Genomic DNA, 23,121 nt, shown 5'->3' on the forward strand with positions numbered 1-23,121 from the left:
GGGCACGTTCAGCCCCGGTCCGGGCCATCTCGGCATCGGCTTCTCGCGGTTGGTACCTGCTTTTGTCTGAGAACAGCGGGTACAGCGCGCAACGCGACACCGGGACTGCGGATGGGATTTTATCCCCACAAAGCCGGCAGCATTTAAGGGTGCCACGATTTCACTGTGTTTCGTGTGCAAACATTAAATACAATGTCTATAACTAAGGTTCCTACCGTCGAGCAGATTCTGTATTATGGGTTTGGTTCCCCATGCACGGTTAAATTAACTGAAACGACGACGGGAGAAAACAGAAAGAGCAATTACATGCCCCCACAGTGAATGTATCAAGAACAGTTAAATTCTTGATCCTCCTTCTTAATAAGCATCAGAACTGTATGATCTGCTAACTACGACAACTGATAGCACAAAAACTTTAAACTTTAAAAAAAATGCTGTTTTGCTCATGAAACAGATTTAAATATTGGCACATAAAACTGCTGTTATTCCCCTGTGTGTTTCACAGAGACGATAACAGCGGAATTCCTTAACAAAAAGAGAGAATACAGCCATCACTTTATAATGTATATGCACATTCTTTCTAACTTCAAGCACTGCTCCAGCCGTTCCGTCCACTCTCCTCAAGCTTCCTTTTGTTTAAATATTGCTGCCAACACCATCTTAAAGAAAGTCTAAACTCACATCTACAAATGCCATGAAAAAAATGGCTGAACATTAGGCTTGAAAGCTAAATGAAGAAAACATTGCATCTATTTTTAAGAGGAGAGGGAAAGTAAAGTTGGTTCAAATGTTAGAATTTTACAAAAATTTAAAATTCAAGTGAATTTTAAGATGCACCTTTTGGAACTTTCAATGGATCATCAAAATCTGTTAATTCGATAAAGGGACACCCAACATAGGCAGTGATTGTGTTCAGTTTTTAAAAGAGCTGGTCTAAAAATTCATTATGAATACCACTTATGACAAATCTAGCCCTTCTTTTTGAATGCACTGTTCACAAACGAACTATTACTCTCTTCAAACACAACCTACATATATTACATCCTGATTTTGTGCCTTTTATTATCCTGTTGCATGGTTGTCGTTTAAGGTGGATCCTAGTCCTGTTAGACTAGACAACAAACATACTAAGCAGCATAACTGCATAATTTCTTATAAAAATTCACAGAACTTTCAGAAATCATCACATGCTGATATTTGTACAGATACAGAGGGCTATAACAAATTACATAATTTTTCCAGATCCAGCAAAGCTGAGACAGTACTTTGGGAATCGTCGCCATTTTACCAGACGTAATCTTAAGGATACTTTCTTTGGTCAACTACTTCCACACTTAAAGGGCCCATAACAAGCTGCTGTACATCAACATAGTACCCTATTTAATCAGCTCATATACTTTACTAGACATGTTAGTAGCAAATATCTGTATTTATGTATAAATATTTTAAAATACTTCCACGTATATTTCCAATATACAAACACTTAGACCAATTCCCGCTAATCATGACTAAACAAAAGTAAATATAAAATTTATAACTTTATTGACAATATACTCTTCTTTATGGTACATTATGCTAACTAATTACTTCTGCATTCTCATATTTGCACCATACAACTTCTTTGTTGAATTATTGCAAAGAAATCCTTGGAACATAGGGAAAACATGCTTTCTATCTGCATATTTTACCCTGGAACATTTCATCGCTTTTGTTGACATAAAGACATGAATATTTTTCACTAAGATTATATCTGTACAGAAAGATAACTGTAAGATGTAAGATTTCTCTATATAAACACACACATTTACATGTATTTATAAAAACTTCTTTGAGAACGGTTTAGGAAGAAGTCTGCCTCAGTTTTAAATGTTACCTTTTGTACTGTGGTGCTGCAGGATTACTATTGCATATCATAAATAAATGGCAGTATCAGGGAATTTTAAACAGCAGAAAAAAGATATCAGTATTATTTAGACAGACCTACTGATAAGAACAGTAAAACAATTCAAGGCAGAATAAGACACTTAGTGGAAAAGCTATCAATCAATGTAAACATCAGTGTTTCCTACCAAAAAACAATCCAAAGAGTCAGTATCAAACAAATAGAGTAAGACTGCATCCCAGTCATTTGGTTTTGGTATTAATCTCAAAGAGGAAAGAAATCCCTTTGGAAAGCTAATTTGAAAGTAACTATGCCTAAAGTTAAACATACAATTTGTATTAATCTCAGAACAGAATCAAGACCACTATTAAAATAAAGCCTGGGGCACACTGTGATGCCTACAACTGGTGGGTGGATTTTAATTGACTTGAAGACTGTCATAGTCCCATTATCATAAAACCTGTAGTGCACTTCCAGCATGGAGGACCCATCTGTGCCCACCATCCGTCTAGACATGATTGGCAAAGTGGTAGGGAATTTGTAGTGGTTGCCTCTGCCTGAAAGGAATAAACCACAGGATCTTCCAGTGAGTGCCAAAAACTTCTGAGAAGGTCTGCTGCCACGGCTTTCGGGGCCTCGATCTACAGAAGACAGCATTATTAGTGAAAGACAGCATGCCCACGGTGCACTTCAGTCAGCTAGAACAATGCAGGTTGGCTGGGGATCCATTACTGGACTCTGATGAATTCTGTCCCAGCATCACAAATACAGCTTTTCTTTCATTATGGCACGCAGCTGAGACTTAACTTTGGAGAACAGAAACAGTGTCGTCAATCAACTGAAGGCAACTTTTGAGGCAAGGGAGAACCTCAGAATCAATGAAATTTATGTCAAGACACAGCAGCAAATGTCTTTGATCTGTACTTTTGAAAGAAAATATAGTTCCACTGGTTTTGCGTAGGGAAGAACAGGAATAACACGAATCTACTTTGTATACAACCAATATTAAAACATTAGTGAGCTGCTGCTAGACACAGGAAGTACAGGGCACAGTACCGTGCAAAATAATCTTAACAAAGTGCCTTCAGTTCCTTTTCTCTCTCACACAGGTAAAAAAAACCAGCTACTTCTTTAGCTTTTCAGCAAATAAATGAGAAATTTTACAGCACTTACATGTCTTCACAACAATTTGACATTTTTTCTATACTTGTAGTGTCCTGTTGAAGAAAAGAAAACACAGTGAAAAAGTATTTATTTACATTCCTAACTGTTAAAATATCATTATGAAAGCAGCTAAATAAAGAAGGGGATCGATGCTTAGCGTACACTGCTTTGGCATTAGTCCAGTAGGTTACATATTACTCATAGGCCACGTTAGTTTTAAACAGCTGTGAGATTATACGCACGAATTTACTCAGTCTGTTGAATGATTTTTACAAACATGATGTGAAACTATACTGTGTATCTTTAATACGATAGCACATACCACAGAATGTCAACAAAAACGTACAGCATTATTACAGCTAAAATTAATTCAGGTATTACAATTAATTCATGCGACATTTAGAATTCATGTGTGTAAGGTACACTCTTGCCATTCTTTTCATAAGCACCCATTCCAGAGTTGTAGTCCACTGAGATTACCACAGGAAACTTTAGTAAAATGCACCTATTCGCAGATGCAGAATTTGGAAAAGCAGGAGCTGTTAAGAAGTTTTAAAATAGTTATCTACATGAGTATTATAATGCAAACAGCACCACTAGGAATATACCACCAGTGAGAGAGGACAGGACTGGAGGCAACAGGCTGTAAATTCTGTCTGTTGTTTTGATTCCCATAGATACACTGCTTCCCCTCACCTGCCAAAGGGAAGCATTACAAGACACAAGCTGTTCTCCTTGTTAGGGCAGGACCTGACTGCACAGCCGAAGGATATTCTGCTTCCTTGGGCTGGCTTTTTATCCAGCTCTTGTCAGAACTAACACCACCTTTTCTGACCACAGAAAATCACACACAGCTTTCTAAATAAAAACTAGTAGGTAAACACAGATACTACTTCCATGATATTTCTGTGAGGTTGTAACAGCATTTTCATGAGATGCTATAGCTCCTTCCATAGCTGCAAATATATCTCAGCTCTAGGAATTATCCTCTGGTCAACTCAAAGCTATCTACATGATAGTACAAAATAATATTGGTTTGTTTTAAAGTAATGATTGCTAATGATTTTTTGTACAACAGTAGCGTGCTAGTCCGACCATAATTGATTTCTAGCTATCAAATATTTATGCCATCATTTCACAAAAGGAGCCTTAAAACATCTTTGAGTGCAGAAGCAACGTAACAAAGTAATACCTTAAATATGGCTTTCTGCTACGTTTCTCCACATTTTTTATTCATTAATACATTTGTACTGCTCCCTAAAATACTGTATTTGAGATTTTTGGAGGAATTCACAAGTGGGGGGCTGGGAGTTGTATTTCTTTTTAATTGTTATCATGGCATGTTATCAAGACCTGAAGGATGCTCATCAGGGTCTGCTCCCCTCAAAAACGTAACACATTAAATTAACGAACTAAGTGAAAGCACCAAAACTGGAACTGCAGAAAATGACTGTAAAAAGGAAGTCAAAGGATACATTTCCTCCCTCCCTCCCTTTCCTTCCTCCCTTCCTCCCTCCCTCCCTTTTCTTCCTTCCTTCCTCCCTTCCTTTCCTTCCTTCCTTCCTTTTCTTTCCTTCCTTTTCTTCCTTCCTTCCTTCCTTTTCCTTCCTTCCTTTCTTTCCTTCCTTCCTTCCTTCCTTCATTAAAATGCCAACATCTACTTTAGAATACTTTTGCATTACAGTAAAGGAATTGGGACTGAGCAGTGAATCTTTTGCTTCTGGGATACTTTTTCAGAATTAAAAAACCTTTATAGCAACATTTTAAAAGCTGTGAACTAGGGCTGGAGGGAATGGGAGGAAACATCTCTCAAGTTTAGCTGCTTAACAAGTGCTGTGACCGAACTTAAGAAACCAAATTCCCCTCACAGCTTCCCTACCCCAACACTGCCGTGAAACAGCTGGGCTCATTTGAAATGTTCTTTCATTTGAGAGTGAACCAATTTACCTTTTCACATGAAAGTGAAACTTCACGGCACCCCAGGAAACTTGGTAGCCTCTCTGGAGACAGGAGAGGAAGGAAAGGGAGAAGGCAACAGTTGAGTTTTGGCCTGTTATTTAAAGCTTTCTTCTCAGACAGACGAATTTTTCTTCTCTTGGAGACAGGAGCACCAGAATAACCACTATTCTTCTGAATGACAAGGTGTTCTGTTCATTAACACATCTCACAAATGGCTTTCCACCAGAATACCATCTCTCTTAATTACGCATTTGATGTATACCAAGGTTTTGCTGCAACACCAGTATTACTGTGTTCAGCCTAAGGGGCTTTGGCTGTCTGCATCTACTGTCAGCTTGGACTACTATTAATACAAACAGAACTCTGCTAAGATTTTTTTTTTTCCAGACTCACAGCTAATGCTGATGCTAAAAACTTTTAGAGTATTAGCATGCATCCAAAAGTTGAAAATAACCTGATATGAGCAAACATGGCGTATCTATTGAGTCCTAGTAACCTCTATCTCCAAAAACCTCATGAAATTTACAATTGCATACAAGACGAAGTTGACTAACCCGCATTAATTTCACATGATGGGTCATCTGGACCCCCAAAGTCATCATCCAGATTGGAAACAACTATTGTTCTTGCACCTGGTTATTCAGAGATACATACCCACTGATAAGTATCTTCAAGCTACTAGGAAAAAAAATCATACCTGAGTGAGAAAGGCAAAAGAAATTTGAGGAAATACACACAGCAATCATTAACAACATATCACTTTAAAACAAGAAGGGCAAAGGGTTCAGATGCTGCTGAGGAGATGAGGAACGTTTTTTTGATTTGAGGACTTTGCAAGTCTGTAAGAGCAGCTTGTCTACTCTAAGCGAAGTAAGCTACTGCCACAGCTAAGTCTGTTATGAGAGGAATGTAGAGACATGTAAGAGCACCAACTGAATTCTGCAGACCAACTTAAGATTCAATGCAAATGAATGCACCTGCATTAGCTACTAAGAGGAATATATCTTTCACATCTATATTTTTAATCAGCATAATCAGCTACCTAAAAACAGGCTTTTAAAAAAGATAACAAATACTGTTCAACAAATTGTGCTATAGAATGGGACTCATCATGAACTAATTTATCATGGAAGAAGCACATGGAAAGAATATTTTCCTCTTACTGATTCATGTTTTTCAAAGGAGAAGCTGTAATTTATAACCCACAGGTCTAACTCCAAGGCAAGTAACCACAATCTCTGGTTCAATTTTTCTTCTGTGTTTGCTTAAAGTGATGTGTAATCAATACATCTCTATTTAATACTTGCAATAGAAGAATGTAAGCATTATGTCTCGCTTTCTTAATACAGTATTTCCAAATGCTCAGTATATAAGAATCATCAGGAAATTATGATAAAACAGAAAGAGAAAAAACAAACAAAACTTGCACGCCTTCCTGGATTTGCAGCCGTTGCTTTTATCCAAAAGTGCAAGACAACATATCCTCTATCTGAACAATACATTTTTTCATTCCTTCTACCTAACATCCTTTCATTGTGTGTATGTAAATGACAGGTGAACAACTGAAGAATATAAGATACTGAACATCTCATAGAAAGAATACTTCACATTTCAGAAATTTTCCTTTTTTGGCATTAATTAAATTTTGGGTTTACATTTGGCCACTTTTTAGCATCTAGACTTCTCACATAAGATAATATGATTAATATTATCAATTACAATTAGGTTTAGCCTGAAAATTACTAGCTCAGTTTTAACTTTAAATCCGTAAATCAGAGAATTGTGTGCAAAATGAAAAATGAAGCTATACTACGTTATATCCAGGGAATACTCCTACACTCCTCTACACTCTGATGAATTTAGTTAAATAGGTTTCCATGTATTTGTCAGAATTAAAAAAAGATACAATGAAAAGAAAACCTCTGATAACAAATTAAAAACACATCTGCAAAGAAGATGATACAAACAGATCTCTTCTCTTCAGTCTGTTTCAAATCCATGGTGTGCTAGGTGCAGATAGCTGCAAAAGAGCAAGACACATGACAAAACATACTACTTGATACTTAAAAATGCCTTTTTAAGACAAAAAAAATATTAAGAAAAAAATGCTTAGGAAGGCTAGCTGTTGACCTTCCTCACACAGAAGCCATTTCAATGGTCTGATATCTAAATCTGACAAGTAACATTTAAACAAAATTTACTCAGCCTCCAGAACACTCAGTCATCATGATTATAGTTACTTATTTTCAATTGGTTAAAGGTACTTCCTTTACTATTTAGAAAAATAACTGTGTCGTAAAAGGACTTCCTCCTTGAGTGATGAACAGGGGATATTTTTGACATGGTATTTTTGACTCTCTGCACAGTGTAAAATATCTTTGATTAAATTTTCTAACTTACGCTCTTCCTTAATAATACTGTAAATAATTAATTTCTAGAAAAGTATTCCCACTTTACCTAAAACCATGTAGTGATCTAAATAAAACAGACGAGATCTTTTGCCACTTAGTGTGTCTTACATTTGAATTTATCCTTACATTTTAAATAGCTCATGAAAGAGATTTTTTAAATAAACTAAAATTTTATTTTGACGGTGTATAAGTGTTTAAGACTGTCAGGATGCATTCATTAAAAACGTTAAACAAATTTCTAGTCTATTTGAGAAAAATAAAGATACAAAAGACATTACACAGTTAACAAAATCCCATTCAAAGACCAGGACATCACTAATTCCTGACAATTCAATTTACAGGACTTCATGCAGTCTTCTAATAGATTTACCTATATGTGGATTAAAGGTAGAGACAGGAAAAGGGGAAGAAGAATAATGGGGAAGATACAGACAGACAACGTTAACATGAACTTATTTTCTGTTACATCTCTAATTTCAAATTACTATTTGGGTTTATAGTTTATATGCCTTTCACTCTCCCCCTACAATTACTTTTTAACTTACACTTTATTTTAGCCAGGTAAAGAATATGTTTGCCTGGGAATCCTAATTTCCCCTTCCAATTCTAATTTCTTCTGTGCTAAACTTAATTATGAGGATTAATAGTTTCTTGATTACATTTCTGCCATGTTTGAAAAAAGAGGAAAAGCCCTTAGTATTTCACTAATCAATATAGTATTTAATAGATTATCTGATTAAAGATACAATTGCAAATATTTTTAATTATATTTTTTAATGCAAAAAGTGTTTTAGCACAACTAGATCACTTGTGCACTCTGTATATTAAAACAGCGATGGATCAACACTACAAAATATGCAAAAAAATAAAAAGCCTTCGGTTTTATTAATAAAGTAACTGCAGTTACGTTTTCATTATTTTGCATTTCAATGTCTGTAAAATTTTGTCTGACTTACTGATTACACAAAGAATTTTAAAGTTTTCACTGGCATTTTTATTGTTTGCATTTCATTTTGTATTATACTATTAAATGAAATTATACTCCTGAAGAAAATTAACTGCTTGAAAATATTCCCTTGGGATAAATATATCAGAAAATTAATTTGTACAATTTCATATTTTTCCAATTTCTTTAAAAGGAAGTTTTTGTCCTTTTGAGAAGAAGCGAAGCCCTGAGCAAAATGAACTATATTGCTTACTACAACTGTAAGTATCAGTCACACTAAAATAGTTAAAATATATGAATTAGTAAATTCAAGACGTTCATGTGGAGATGGATCTGTTTGCAAGAACCCCAAAAAATAGCTAGTGAAATACGTTTGCTACTTGAAGGTGAAAAGAAGAAACACTGCAACAATAATAAAACACAGCACTTAGCAAATACCAACATTTTAAAATGCTTCTAAGGGGAAAAATTTATGTGGTAGGCATCATATTGTGCATGAGACAGACTGCTGAACACCAGCTGTTGAACTATTTTCCCTTCCATCCTCCCCAAAGCAAATAAAGGGAAATTTCTCTCTACCACATCCACACAGTACTGGTGCACCAGGATATTGGCATATCACTGTACACAATTCAAACAATTAATAGGAAACCCCGGTAGCATTAATTAAATTAAAAAAGTCACTGTCCACTTAGTTTATGATAATACATCCACTACCTTGCACAAAGACCACATGGTATCCATTAAATTTATAAAAAGCTATCCACTACATAGTTCTGTCCCAGAGAAACAAGTTAATTACTAAATGATTTTAAGGAAAAGTTTTTCTCTGCAACACTAACACACAAAAATCACATAAAATTATATTTGATGGACTATGGTGAAAAAATGAAGATAATTTCTTTAATTCCATATAAATACTTTGAACATATGGAAAAATGAAAACACAAACTCTTTAGGGTTTGAAATAAAAAACAATCAAAGGTAATCCTTTAAAATTAGGGTTCAGATTAGTCTCTGCAAAGGACGCTGTTTAACTGAAACATCTGGTAGTGTTATGTTGAGAGACAGGCCTTTTTTAACTTTGAAAATGAGATTAGTAGATCAGTTATTTGTAAGTGTGCAAGTAATTTCTAATCATTTTATCTGGGTCACAGATAATCCGCTTTTACAGGGCTCCCACAACAACATCAGAGGATCACTGATGAACTGATTATCCTGTTACCTTCCATCATCCATGGGAAGATGGGATTTTCCTCTTGTACAGAGGAAGGTAAAGAAGTGGCTGATTACTTCAGACAGGTGGCAGCCAACAAAATAAAGAACAACACAGGTCTTGAGGGGAAGAAAACCTCACATACGCAAAAGGTACCAGCCTTAAAAAACATCAGGAAACGGAATACTACTTAGTAGTGTCTGGTGCAATTTAAAACCTCACTAGATATGAACAAAATCAAAATAATCAGACAAGCCATTGTTTAAAAAAGCATGCCATATTATTTATTACTTGTTCTAGAGTAATGCCTTGTAGATCAAACATAACTGATGTCAGAATCTTACTGTATAAAGAGAAAAACAGGGTTTTTTACATCATTTAACCGTTGAAGTGACATGAAAGACATACTGAAGTAATTTCTTAAAGCAAAAATGGAACGTGAGCGAGAGAAAAGAAAATGCCAGGGCTAGTCTTGTGCTAGTATACACAAAAGCACTCTGACAGATCCATCTTTTTAAGAGTCTGAATTGCATCTCTTTACCTCCTACAGTCAAATCAGAAGCAATTTGTAGTTGATAAATGAGACTTTTTTTTTCTAGGTGAATTTATGTCTTTTCCTATGAATAAATAGGCTGGTTATGCATTTTTTAGGAAAACTAGCATCTGTAAAATATAAAAATATCAAACGAGAGAGGCCTTCTTAAAAAACACACATCAAGAAAATATGTCCTGAGAAAGCAAGCAAGTTTCTGGATACCAGTTGATTTAGCTTCCAATTAAATTTTATTATTTGATACAAGGATAACTACAGAAAAAAGTAATTGGAAATGAAACTGAGTAACAGGCATGTCCTCCTCAAGATTTTCTTCTAGGTTAAGTGCAAAATATTCTTTTCTAGATAAACTTTGCATTTGCCATTGCAATATAATATCATTTATAGGTATAGGCAGTAGTTGCACAAGACAGTGGCTATTTTGGATTTTTTTTGTGGAAAAATTTTAAAGCTTTCTGAAATCCAACTATCTCAAGCAAAATGATAATTTACCTATACATAGTATTTTTACTATTTATGCCAAACCACCAAATAAAAAACCACCTCTCTACCTTCATGGAGTTTGAAAGTGTCTATACTAGAGCTATCTTCTTATCCTGTAGTGTTTGAGGCAAAAGAAGAATACTTGCTTGCGGGAGTACAAGCAGCTAGAAGTAGTCTATAAGGGGTACTAATAATTTTTTTAAAAAAAAAAAAGATGTTATTCTCAGTAGAACATTTATTTTTTCTAGAGTACATCTGACAAAAATTTTTTTGTTTGTTTTTTTTGGTTTTTTTCTTACTGTTTTACGCTAAGCTTGCTTTTACTTCTCAGTGTCATTAATAAACATCATGCTGCCTGGGAATGTAAGAATATAGGCTCATTTCCAGTTACGCAATATAAAATTCAAATTTGCACTACAAGCAATGGCAGGGAATAGAGAACTGGAAAAGCAAGCACCAACCATGGAAGATAAGCAGGCCTTCAATATAAATGCATGATCATTTTGGAAATTAAATCAGACAGTACTTTCTTCATGGGTGAAACTGATTTCTTCCACCCAGTCCTCTAGAAACATGAAAATTGTAAGTAAGGAGACTAATTGTTACAGTGAGATTTTAAGAGTATCTTCTTAGGATCCTCGAGTTTCTAAATTGGGATCTTAAATTTCTCCCTATTTCGGAGACTTCTCAATTAGAGATAACTTCAATAAGTCTATTTCCAAAGTATCCAAACAAAAGTTCCCCAAGAGCGATCTCAGGTACATGCTCGAAGAAGTGTTAAAATTCAGGATGATGATGAAAGCAAAGGAAAACAGAACTTGTAGAAAGGAACTGGAGAAAAATGAAAAGAGCCATGTGCCCCTTCTGCTAGAACCATGTTTCACATATGCTAGCTTCTAGGGAGAAAGCACTAAGCTCATATACAGAGGCCACCTCAGCTGCTCCCCTCTTCATCGGAACAATTCGTGTCAAAAGCTCCTCTAAGGACAGTTGCTGCCAACCAGTTGTTCTGTTCTCATTGTAGAAAGTCACCTCCCTTGCTCTCTGGCTTCCTGGACCTCCAGATGAGATATGAATAGCCTTGTGCTAATGATACCATAAGAGTGATACCACAATTGGAGGTGGTAAATGTAGTCAGAGAAATTACTCTGTGTTAAGCAACTTGGTCTATTAATCACCTTCTCAAGCAGTACAGCCTTAAGAACATTCTCTGTGCAAGAGACAAATTTGAGTACACAAGTTACAAAGCTTTCATTTTTACCAGAGAGCATATTTTCCTCCAGCATCTTAATAACTGTTGAACACACATGAAACACGGTAACAGTGGATGACATGCATTTTTTTCTTCAAGAACTTTTACAAATTTTAGATTTTACAAATTTACAAATACAAAATTGTACTTCCAAAAATACAATTTTGGCAGCATTTTAAATACAGGTAAATAATAACATTAAACCTCAACAAACCTGAACTTGCTGGACTCATTTAGCAACAGTATGTATTGGTCAAAGTTTAGATCACAGAGCTGCAATGCTGATTGTCTCTATTATTTAAAAATAACTTTTATCCAGGAGCTGTGAAACTAATCTTGGCTCATTGTTAAATGCAAACACAGACATGGAGCATGAACTAGAAAAACGTTTATTATGTTTTCCTGTACAAGCACAAGTAAGAGCTGCTCTGCTTCACCTTCTTCAAAAAGTCCATGCTTTTGTCCACATCCCTTGTGCACACCTCTGGCCAGCTGCAGTAATCACTACAATTAATGCTCTCAAGAATAGCTATGGAGGAATTAATACAACATGAATGCTTTAACTGTGTGTATCTATGCCTTCAAGTGTTTGAGCGTCTTTTAAATTAACCTCAAGTCTGCACTATTACACTTCAACGACTGTGTTCTGCTGTTAAATAAATTTTGATCTGTACCTGATACTAAGTTGAGCTTCATTTCATCATTAATTCATTATTTTAAATAGAGCTCATTTCAGATACAATTTGCTTAGTTTATACATGAAGGTTAGATGCTGAACAATAACTCCAGCACAGTACATATTAGGAACACCACCATCTCTTAGTGATCACAGTTCATTGCTTCTACAGGACTTGCATGCCTTCCATGCTGTGTGCTCAGCACAGTGGCTGGGTATACCCAGTTTCTTTGCTTCCCTGTTCTGATCATCACAGGCGTGTGTTTGGGGAGCCTGCAGAGAAACTACTCCCTCACCTGCTGCCCTCTCCGCTGCCCTTTCCATTGGCTAGCCAACGCTGTTAGTAAGTGCTTATGGAGGAAGCAAATCCCCACACTACAGTGCTGAAAATCAAAAACCATTTGTACAGAAAGATTTTCTGGCCCAACTTGCAGACTAAGCACAACCTCACCAAACAGATTTGGCTTTGTTTGAAGTCTGACTAGTTGTTCCCAAGCAGATTTCCTCAAAATGACTGTATTGTTTATTCTTGCCAATTCTATACTCATGAAGAAAGGAATGAGAAGGAAGAAGATGATTATGCTGCTGGTATGGAAATGTTTTGAGCGGGGGATGGACCAGATGACCTACATTGTTCAGTGAGTCAACGCAACAGCATCCACGTGATGTGAATGAATTAGAGTTTGGGGATCCCAGCAATAGATTTCTACTTCCCCAGCAATCCCAAACCTAAAAACTTGTCCCTATGAGGCAAGTATAATAGCCCCTCTGCTACAGGTAGGACGCAGGGAGACGTCCCAGTGCAGAAGATCTGCCTCTGATAGTCCATCCATATCCATAATTACTGTGATGTGTTTCACAAAGTTTGGAAAAGAAGACAAAAGAGAATACCCAGGCCTACTGCAGCTCAGTGGTCCACAGAATTATAATTTCAGCACGTAAGAGGAGGTTGGACTTCAAAATGCTATTAGCCCACATCTGTTCCAGGGCAGTGGCCAGTTCAGTAAGCGCAATGGGATGTACTTCACAGTTATTATACAACTGACATAGAATAAAGGGGCTTTATAGCACTTTGTAAGACTTTGCACTGGTAGTGGTAGCCTAACAGTGTTAAGGCTCAGAACAGTGGAAGAACATACTGGGAATTCATGTCTGTTGCAGAGGCAGCACAGTTGGTATCCTGTGTCACAACGGAAATGTCCCAAGTTCCAGGTGTATCTGACAGAATCAGGTTCAGTCTGGGAGTTTTCATTTCATGTATACTAACAGTATCTGAATGGATGCTGACAGCCACTGCCAAAATTTAGTCCAGCTTCTGGCAGCACACAGAACAGAATGGTAGACTCAGGTTTTGTTCCTTCTTTTCTTCTGTATCATTTCTGTGTTTTAGCATAGTACCAATCACATGGCTTTTTGTTCCTTCCCATATACCCATTTAACAGAGACTAAAAAGACATCCATATTTCACCATCTGAACTCTAAGGGTCCCTGAGTCTCTGTCTCTCCCACTACTGGAAGTGAGGGTAAGCAGATTTCAGATGTCTGCACCACTTCAGCTATATACGCAGCAAGGCATAGTATCAGATTTTAGTAAAAAAATCACAACTCTAGAGGATGTGTGCAAGCATTTAAACGGGGATGTGAGAACCTGCCAGCAAGACCCTGGAACAGAAATCAGGCACACAGTAAAGGGGCACAAAGGTAAATCTGTAGACCTCAGGGTTGACAGAAAGTGCAGAAAGCAGTTTGGTAGAGCAGCTGGAGGATGGCAAAAATAATACACAGCATAGGTACAGTCACACAAAGAGCAGAAGGCAGTAAACTTATGTAAAGGTAATACAATAAAAACAATAAGCAATAACAGAAGGAAAAACTATACAGTAATTTTTGTCCTTTATTCCATGCAAAGGAATTACATAATACAGTTAAGATGTTTTCCATTATGCACCTACAAAGGTTAATACTGTGTAAACCCTCATAATCCCCAAATGAAATCTCAGGCAGATCTCAATCAGTTGTAGTCACAAAGATGCTGTCATCTTGTACGTTATTGCCTTCAAAAAAAAGTTTGGCAGGCCAGATCATACACCCTTTCAGACATGTACAGATCCAACTAATGTACTCTCTCTGTTCAGCGCTGCAGTACTTCAAACACTTCGATGGATTCTCAAGATAACTTTAAAGAATTCACTGCCAGTGATTAAATTCTAATGTCCACAACGGGATGTTACAGCAACAAAAGCCTGTTTCTTGTAGATATTTATTACATTACCAAATTCATTTAAATGGAGTATTACTCCATGCAGAGGATTTTTTCTCTGTACCTTTAACTACAGAAGATGCACTTGGACTGTAAATTGTACACAATCCCATTCCACAGTTTAGTAACTGAAGAGATATTAATGTAAGCATATTCATTAAAATACTTAACAAAAAGCCTCTGTTCTCAGAATGTATTATTTATCAGGGGCTTCACTGTCACAAAGTATAATTGAAACCAGGACACGTAAGAGTTTTTTTAAAAAAAAAAAAAAAAAAATCAAAACCCACAAATACGTACCTTGTACACTGCACAATTCCAGGACAACGTATGGTTTTATTTTACTAATACAAATCAGGAAATTGCCTTGATAGGTGAATTATCAGACATTTGCTTGTTAGAAGGTTTCTTAAGACTTCGTTGGAGACAAGAGTCTTCACAGAGCACATGCCAAATATGTACCTCATAGTGCAAGTGTTTCTCTATTCTTCCCTTAAATGCAACCTGCTTTTCTGCTTTTATTAATTTTATTGAAAATAAAACTAATATATACTTCAAAAATTAGATACTTACAGTGAAAATACCCATTAGCTGAGAGTAAAAGAGTCCACTTATTCCACCTAATATTATTAGACCCATGAAGGCAGATATTCTTAGGAGAGCAAGCTCATGTCTAAATACAAAAACATCCTAAAACAAGACAGAAAGGAGAGAGAGACTTTAGCACTTACAAATTAATTTAAGCCTTTGAACCGAGTGGAAATACTAGATAAAAGCTGTTCCTGAAGACTTACAGCTAAAGGCAAATATTGGATTTTTGACCTACATTGCAAATCATTGATACATTTATGTGCTAAAATTATAAACCAATAATCTTTTATTTATACATGTAAACACTTGGGATTTTTCACCAGACTGTTAAAAAAACTTAAGGTTTGGGAATAGATCGAGCTTAAATGGGTTATTCCTGCATCTTCCATCTCAAAATGTGCCAGACTGCTACACACAAGCTCCAAAACACAAGAAGGTTAAACAGTCTGATTTACAAGACTCCTATTAGCTCAGCTCCCAGTCACAGTGAACTTCATTTTAACATCACCTCTTTTGTAATAAAAATAACAACATTCCCAGGTGTCTCTTGAAGATGGTACCTACAAAATCCAAATATCTGTATTGGACTGGTCTCACTGTAATGCTGTCTATTACCCAACATAAACTTATCTTCATCTTTTAAATTTTGGCCTTAAGTGGATTATTATAACTTTGGATGCACAACCAAGTTGCCTCAGGGTACAGGAGGATACGAATTTACTGTATCAGCTGCTCTGGAAAGCCTGCTCTCATCCAGCAGAAAATATGAAAAGTGTAAGAGAGTTTCACAGATCTTTTTTGAAGGATAAACCACCGTACTTTTATCACAGGAAAACATTTGCACATGGCAGTTACTGTAGATGTACTGCAAGTTCACACCCCATCTTACCCTTTGATAATGAGTTAACACACCCTTTCTCTTATAAATAAGTTACGATTATGTTCTCAAGGTTGTCTTTTGAATGTACACATCTGTTTTTCCACTTAGAAAAGCCAGATCACAGCAGGGAACTATTAAAACCTTTCAAGTAAACTTTAAATTACAACCAGAACATAAAAGTGAACTGAATGAAAAAAAAAACCAAACCTCACTGCTTTTGATCTTTCCTTCTTTACATTCAATCAGTAGGACTTAAGGAAGAGGAATTCTTAGATTCAGGAATACTGAGTTTTAATTAAACACAGAATAGTTAAAGCAAATTATATTTAGTAAAAAAGTCTGATTTTAGATTTAAATTATTTCCATGAAAGTTCAAAATATAAAGAAGGAAAAAATCTTATACTGGCTACTAAAGCTGTGAAGAAAGTCAATATTTAACGAACAAGTAGAAATCATTAGTTAACCAGCTAAAACAAAAAGCAAACCCCACCACTCTCTTCTGAACTGGTAAGCCAGCTCTTGTTAGTATTGGCCCTTCTTGCTGCTGTAGAAAACACATGCTTCATTTCCTTTTTTTTTAAAACTCTTTTTACCAGTTAATGAGTCAATTCAAAGTTAAATCAACTCAAAATAAAAGCATTCATATTAACCTTTATTCCCCCTTCCACCAACCCACCAAAGCTTTAAAGAAAAGCAATGTAAGACACAAGTTCTACTAGCTGTAAAGTACTTTCTCTTCATATCTTCATACATATGTTGTTTTATTATATCAGAAATCACAGAATCAATCAGGTTGGAAGAGACCTCTGGGATCATCGAGTCCAACCATTGCCCTGACACCACCCTGTCAACTAGACCATGGCACTAAGTGCCACGTCCAGTCTTTTCTTAAACACATCCAGATATGGTGACTCCACCACCTCCCCAGGCAGCCTGTTCCAATGTCTAATAACCCTTTCTGAAAAGAAATGCTTCCTAATGTCCAACCTGAACCTCCCCTGGCAAAGCTTGAGGCTGTGTCCTCTTGTCCTATCGCTAGTTGCCAGGGAGAAGAGGCCAACTCCCACTGCACTACAACCTCCCTTCAGGTAGTTGTAGACTGCAATAAGGTCACCTCGGAGCCTCCTCTTCTCCAGACTAAACAACCCCAGCTCCCTCAGCCGTTCCTCATAGGTCAGACCCTCCAGACCCTTCACCAGCTTGGTCGCCCTCCTCTGGACTCGCTCCAACACCTCAACGTCTTTCTTGAAGTGTGGGGCCCAGAACTGGACACAGTAGTCAAGGTGCGGCCTCACCAGTGCCGAGTAGAGAGGGACGATCACTTCCCTAGACCGGCTGGCTACACTATTGCTAATAGAGGCCAGGATGCCATTGGCCTTCTTGGCCACCTGGGCACACTGCTGGCTCATGTTTAGCCGGCTGTCGATCAGCACCCCCAGGTCTCTTTCCGCTGGGCCGCTTTCTAACCACTCTTCCCTCAGCCTGTAGTGCTGCATGGGGTTGTTGTGGCCAAAGTGTAAGACCCAGCACTTGAATCTTTTAACATATTCAAACTCGACAGAAAACAGTGAAATACAAGAGAAGAGTGCCAACACTGAAGTCACATTCTGGATCTAGCATCACACTCCCCCATTAGAAAAATGTTTACAATATAGCTCTTAGCATCCTCCGAACAGTCTAATTAGAATTCAGTTCCTTCTCTTGAGCATCACCTTCAGCAGGAAAAAGAGACATCACCCAACACATGACAAGAGAAAATCCTAGCACAAAGAAGGGAGGCCGCATTTTGCATTTGGACCTTCTAACCCAAGTTAAAACTAGAAGTACAGAAGAAGAAAGACCTTTCATACTGAAGCGAAGACCAAGGAATACTAATCTGTCTTTCCTTCCTTCCTTCCTAGAAGATGAAAGCATCATCTGCAAAAGACTGGGGGTTGCTGAATTACTAGTGAGAAGAAGTGACATCACCGATGTTTTTTCCAGTCAGGAATCAAAGTCTCTGAGGCAATGATGACCTGGAAGCCAATACTGGGCCCTCACCTAGCAATCTCAAAAGACAGAACAGCATTTTCCTATAGAAAACCAAAGTATATGCAGGAATAGAGTCTTTTTGTAACCACACCTTAGTAACAGAGCTACTTTCACAATTCTGCATTGAAATAGAAACATGTGACTCCATAAAAATAGAAAAAAAAGAGACCATTTTAAAAAATCCATTTAAATCATAGTAGTATTATTATTATATATCTAGAATGTTGCTGCTTTATATAAAAGCTCAACCCAATTTGTTTTTATTATTCCTTGCAGAACTGACAAAAATGTTTTTCCCAGCTAAGAAAACCAATCAAAACTGTAATAAATCAACCCCCAAGACCAGTCAATAATTAATCAATCCCTCTTTCAATGTATTTGGAACAGAACTTCTTGTTCAAACACCATTTAGGACTCACCAGTCTCAGTGCAGTGTAAGTACGGAGACAGCCTGCCCCCGCAACTTCTAAAATCACACTATCTGTGCTAAGAGAAAGAACAACACAGACTGAGCCACAAAGCATAAGCACACGTAAGCTAACATCACCAATGCTGAACTCTCTCTCACAGCACAACAGGATTTTGTCCCACAGCAGCTTTTTTCCACGTTGGGCCAGCCTGACGTATGTGGCCTTGCAGAGATGTTACATGCACAGTTTGAACAATGAGAGAGCTGCCCTTCAGGTAGCCTCTTTCTCCTCTCCTCTCTGTCAACATCACAGTCTAACTGCTCTGTCAAAACCTTAGTTCACATGGGTTGCTGCTGTTGTCTTTCTACTTAGCATTTCCTACACAGCCCAGACGTGCCCTCCCCCCAGGTTGCTACATGTTCTAAAGGTTTAAGTTCCCTTTAGCCCCTACTTCTATCCACCCAGTCGAACTGCAAGGATCCTTGGCTACTTATAAAAATGGACACAAATGTGTACTATAGAAACTTGTCACAAAATAAGAAGCAAAGTGCAGGTCTGTAGGATCACGATGAGGAATGGATTACAAACTATGAGATCTGGTGTCTTCATCGTAACAGGCAATACCAAAACATTCCACAGAAAGCCAGTCTCTTCGACAGATTCGCATGAGACTTCCTCAACCCCATGGCAGAACACATGCCATGTCTTCATTTGTGAGCAACAACTGTTATCGATGATCCCTATAATGAATGCTACCATTGACTAGGAAAACAGTTATTTTAGCTTTATGCTGTCATACAGGAGAGAGGTCAAAATCAACTATGGGTCCAGCTCAAGATCATAATCAATGATATGACCACTGCTTCCAAATTCAACTTCCTGTTTACCCTGCTAACAACAAAAAAAAAGCATGAAAACTTTTAATGGGTCCCTGCCATTTGCAGTATTGGGTTATTATTTTCAAGGGTTTACAGTATTCCTTTAAAAACAGCACAGTCTGTACAGAGGAGAGAGCTCTCAGCAGGACCAACACAGGACTAGCACATCTGCTCCAGAACAGACAAAGTGAAAAATAACCTCCATAAATCTTCATTTACAATGCAAGATTCATTTATTTAATCTTGATTCTTTACTGAAATATGATATACACAGAAATTAATATACTAACAAAATATATTAAAATACTTTATCTTTCTCTTGAGGAAGGGATACCTCATGTAACACATGCTAACCTGCTTGTCTATTCTCAGTTGCAAATGCCCGGAAAGTCTGTCCCAGCCTGGTGATGAAGTCAGTCTATCAACTTGGCTATGATAAAAACAGTGTAGAATACAGAACAAAACCAGGCTGTCGGATTCAAAAAAAGCAAAACAAAAAATACAGACTGTAGGTTTTGCAGGAAGAAAAAGGAAGCAGAGGTACAAGGGAGAAAATTCACTCATGTTAAAAAAAAAGAAAAGAAAATTAATTCACAGAACATGGGCTGCATTCTAATAAGCCCTTTCGTAGAGATATGTATTACTAATAACAACTTATGTTTATGTAAAGCACTTTTTGATTCAGGACTATTTCAGGTCTACTAAATGAGTAATTTTCCAGTCCGATTCATGACTGATTTGGTTTAAAGTGAAAATGTGGATAGCACTCTGATTCCAAAAATGATTGTCTACACAGAGTTCAATCCAAAGTGATAATTCTGAAGTAATTTCAGACTAGAACAGATTTTAAGAAAAGGCCACACATTCTTTGTATAAAAATGACACTATTAATGTATTAAGTTTTAACAAAATGTCATCCTCTCAGTCTTTCCTACTTTTTCTCTACAGACTATGTATTTGCTTTCTATATTAATTCAATATTCATATACCAACCTTATAATTATACAGGAGGTGAGTAGGGTTAGGTTGGTTTTGCAAAACACTGATAACGAAAATTTTGATGTATTTTCATTTCTTTAAAAAGTCTCACATCCTGTAGGTCATTTCATGACCCTAAGAGAAAGTTTCCTTTAGTTTCTCCTTACAATATAAATGGACTTTTGATGATATATATTTCCAGATTTTAATTAATATTAGTTAATACATAATATTGAAATAAATATTACTGTCAACAATCGTCTCACTGTCAACAATCTTCTCACAAAGTCCAATGAATACTTCCCAATACCTTTTATTCAGAACTGGGAAAGCTGAGTCCCAGACGGAGCAGGCTGATATTGCCACAGTGCTTCCTCCATTATGTTTCCTCCCCACCTCTACCAAGAGAGCTCAGAACACTTTAAAAATTATTTAAATAACAATATTTTCATAGTATACAATGGGTAACTGCAGAACTGTGAACAAAATAAAACTAAACCAGAGCAAAGGGGTTTAGGTTTTTATATGTCAGTGTGTTTTGCTATGACAAACATTCTAGCAACATTTACAGCAAACAGAATATATCAGCAAAACTTCTTTTGCTGAAAATATTAAAAGCCTTCTATAAATGAGTAAAATATAGTGCCAAAGCATTTTTTCTTCTACTTGACCAGCTGTGTCTAGAATCTGTGACAGCACAGCCATATAGAGAGCAACTATGTAGTCGTGAGAAGACTAGTATTTATTCTTCTTCTCTCACTATCGACAAGACTGAATACTTCCTAAAAGATACAGACATCCTGACTTTGATGTTTTTTAATGAAGATACAAAATTAAGAACATTCCAGTCTTAGCCTCTGAAAATCACCAAAGCTAGCAGAGGAATTCAAATGCTTTTATGCAAAGTATATATTTTTATTCTGCTAGGATCTCACATAGAAACTTTATTACCATTTCCTTCATTTCTAGCAGTAATTGTACTCCTCCTGCTGGACAAACAGAAGCAATAACCACAATCCATCTTTCTGACAGCGTCTCGATTACAAGAGCCAAGAATATTATGAAGCTATTTTCTGCTATAAGACCTGAAGCTGAATGATTGTATCTCTATTGAAATGGCTATCACCCTTATCTTAGTATACTTAATTAAAGATATTTGGATTTTTCTTACTTAACCCTTTAAAAATAAAAACACAAGTTTTCATTCAGAAGGAACTACTAACATGCATACAGTGATCATGTTTTCATAATGCATTAATCAGTACTGTGATAAAATGATTATTTCACAACAGCATTAAAAGCAATTTTAATTCTACAGCTTCTGTGTTATGTACTCTTTTATATCCAAAGAATAACAATTAAGATGAAGGCACACTGCCAAAACATTCACAAGTATTTTTAATGAGCAGGAAGTAAGCTAATTCCAGATGGCTGTTTAGAAAAAAATATCCATTTTTTTGTATCTGTGCTAAACACTAGCCCCTGTCAATTCAGAAAATGTAAGGTCTTGGTTACAGCCACAATTTCGACAAAGAATAGTGCTTCTGTGAAAGGTAGAAGGTACTGCGATCCCTGGAATGCTGTGGTACTTCAGCTTTAATCCAATATACAAAGGCTAAAAGAATCTTGCAGGATGCTCGCCTAAAAACCTAACTAACAGTAAGCAAATCTTTTCACTGGTCCTGTTCATTTGATGTCAAAATTATGTAATTCTGACAAATTATTCTGTGGCACAAAGTTAGATAGCACCATATCTTTAGCAAAACTTTAAAAAATCAGCTTAATGGGGCTCTGACGTCATCTTCCAGGAAGATATATTGACTAGACACCCAAATAAATTACTCTTAATTTTCTGTACTTCAGTGTGTGCCTCCCAATCCTGCAGCTGAAAAAATTAGAAAGCTAAACACTATTCAGTGTAATACCAAACTTAACAAAGGTCTGAACAGCCCAGACCTGCTGTGTCTACTAAGTTTTTCTATACAGTGTAAACATATTTCTCTCTCTGGAGCATAGAGTGTTATATACTATAACACAGATCCAGTTTTTCAAAAGGAAGAATTTCATATGAAGTGTCCACATATGCAAACTGACAAAGCCAAAAAACCCACAGCTAAAACAAAACAAAACTAAACAGAACAAAGTACTCCATTTTTTCCATGACTCTGTAAATTTAGGCAGCCAAACATGGGAACCTGATCCACTCTTCAGGCAACTACATTAAACTGGGTTAAAGTAATTATTGCGTATGTATTCTGCCTCCTAATCTGTCACATCTTCTAAAGGGGAGATATTAAAAGTACGTCTCTCTCCAAAAGACTTGAAATTAACCCAGTTAAACCATCAAGAACAGAGTTTTATACGTATTCATTTTTTGAACTGTTATTATTAATAATAACTATTTATAATTACCTCTTTAGACATTGTAAACTCTCTGAAGTAAACATGATTTCCCTTTTCCTCTCTTGCACAGACTATCTCCAAGCAAATAATTTGGTTTTCTTTCATCCTGCTTTCAAAAAGCAGGACTAACAAACAGAACTTGGGTCTG

At 36.6% G+C, this 23,121-nt stretch overlaps 1 protein-coding gene across 6 annotated transcripts in view; it reads right to left on the reverse strand.

The window, feature by feature from the left end:
- Positions 1 to 1,525: 1,525 nt before the first annotated feature.
- ZDHHC21 (zinc finger DHHC-type palmitoyltransferase 21) overlaps positions 1,526 to 23,121 on the reverse strand; it is a 36,902-nt gene continuing 15,306 nt past the window's right edge. For 4 of the 6 annotated variants that reach the window (XM_068423436.1, XM_068423434.1, XM_068423435.1 and 1 more), the window contains 3 exons: positions 15,376 to 15,492; positions 3,056 to 3,099; positions 1,526 to 2,523 (listed from right to left, as the gene is read on the reverse strand). In XM_068423436.1, the coding sequence (XP_068279537.1) occupies positions 2,391 to 2,523; positions 3,056 to 3,099; positions 15,376 to 15,492 (294 nt within the window). In that variant the 3' untranslated portion in view covers positions 1,526 to 2,390. Of the gene's footprint in view, positions 2,524 to 3,055; positions 3,100 to 4,993; positions 5,047 to 15,375; positions 15,493 to 23,121 lie in introns of all 6 variants that reach the window. The other 2 variants (XM_068423437.1, XM_068423438.1) reach the window with 2 other exon arrangements.

This window comes from Nyctibius grandis, chromosome Z, assembly GCF_013368605.1.
Source record: "Nyctibius grandis isolate bNycGra1 chromosome Z, bNycGra1.pri, whole genome shotgun sequence".
In the NCBI taxonomy this organism is placed as follows: Eukaryota; Metazoa; Chordata; class Aves; order Nyctibiiformes; family Nyctibiidae; genus Nyctibius; species Nyctibius grandis.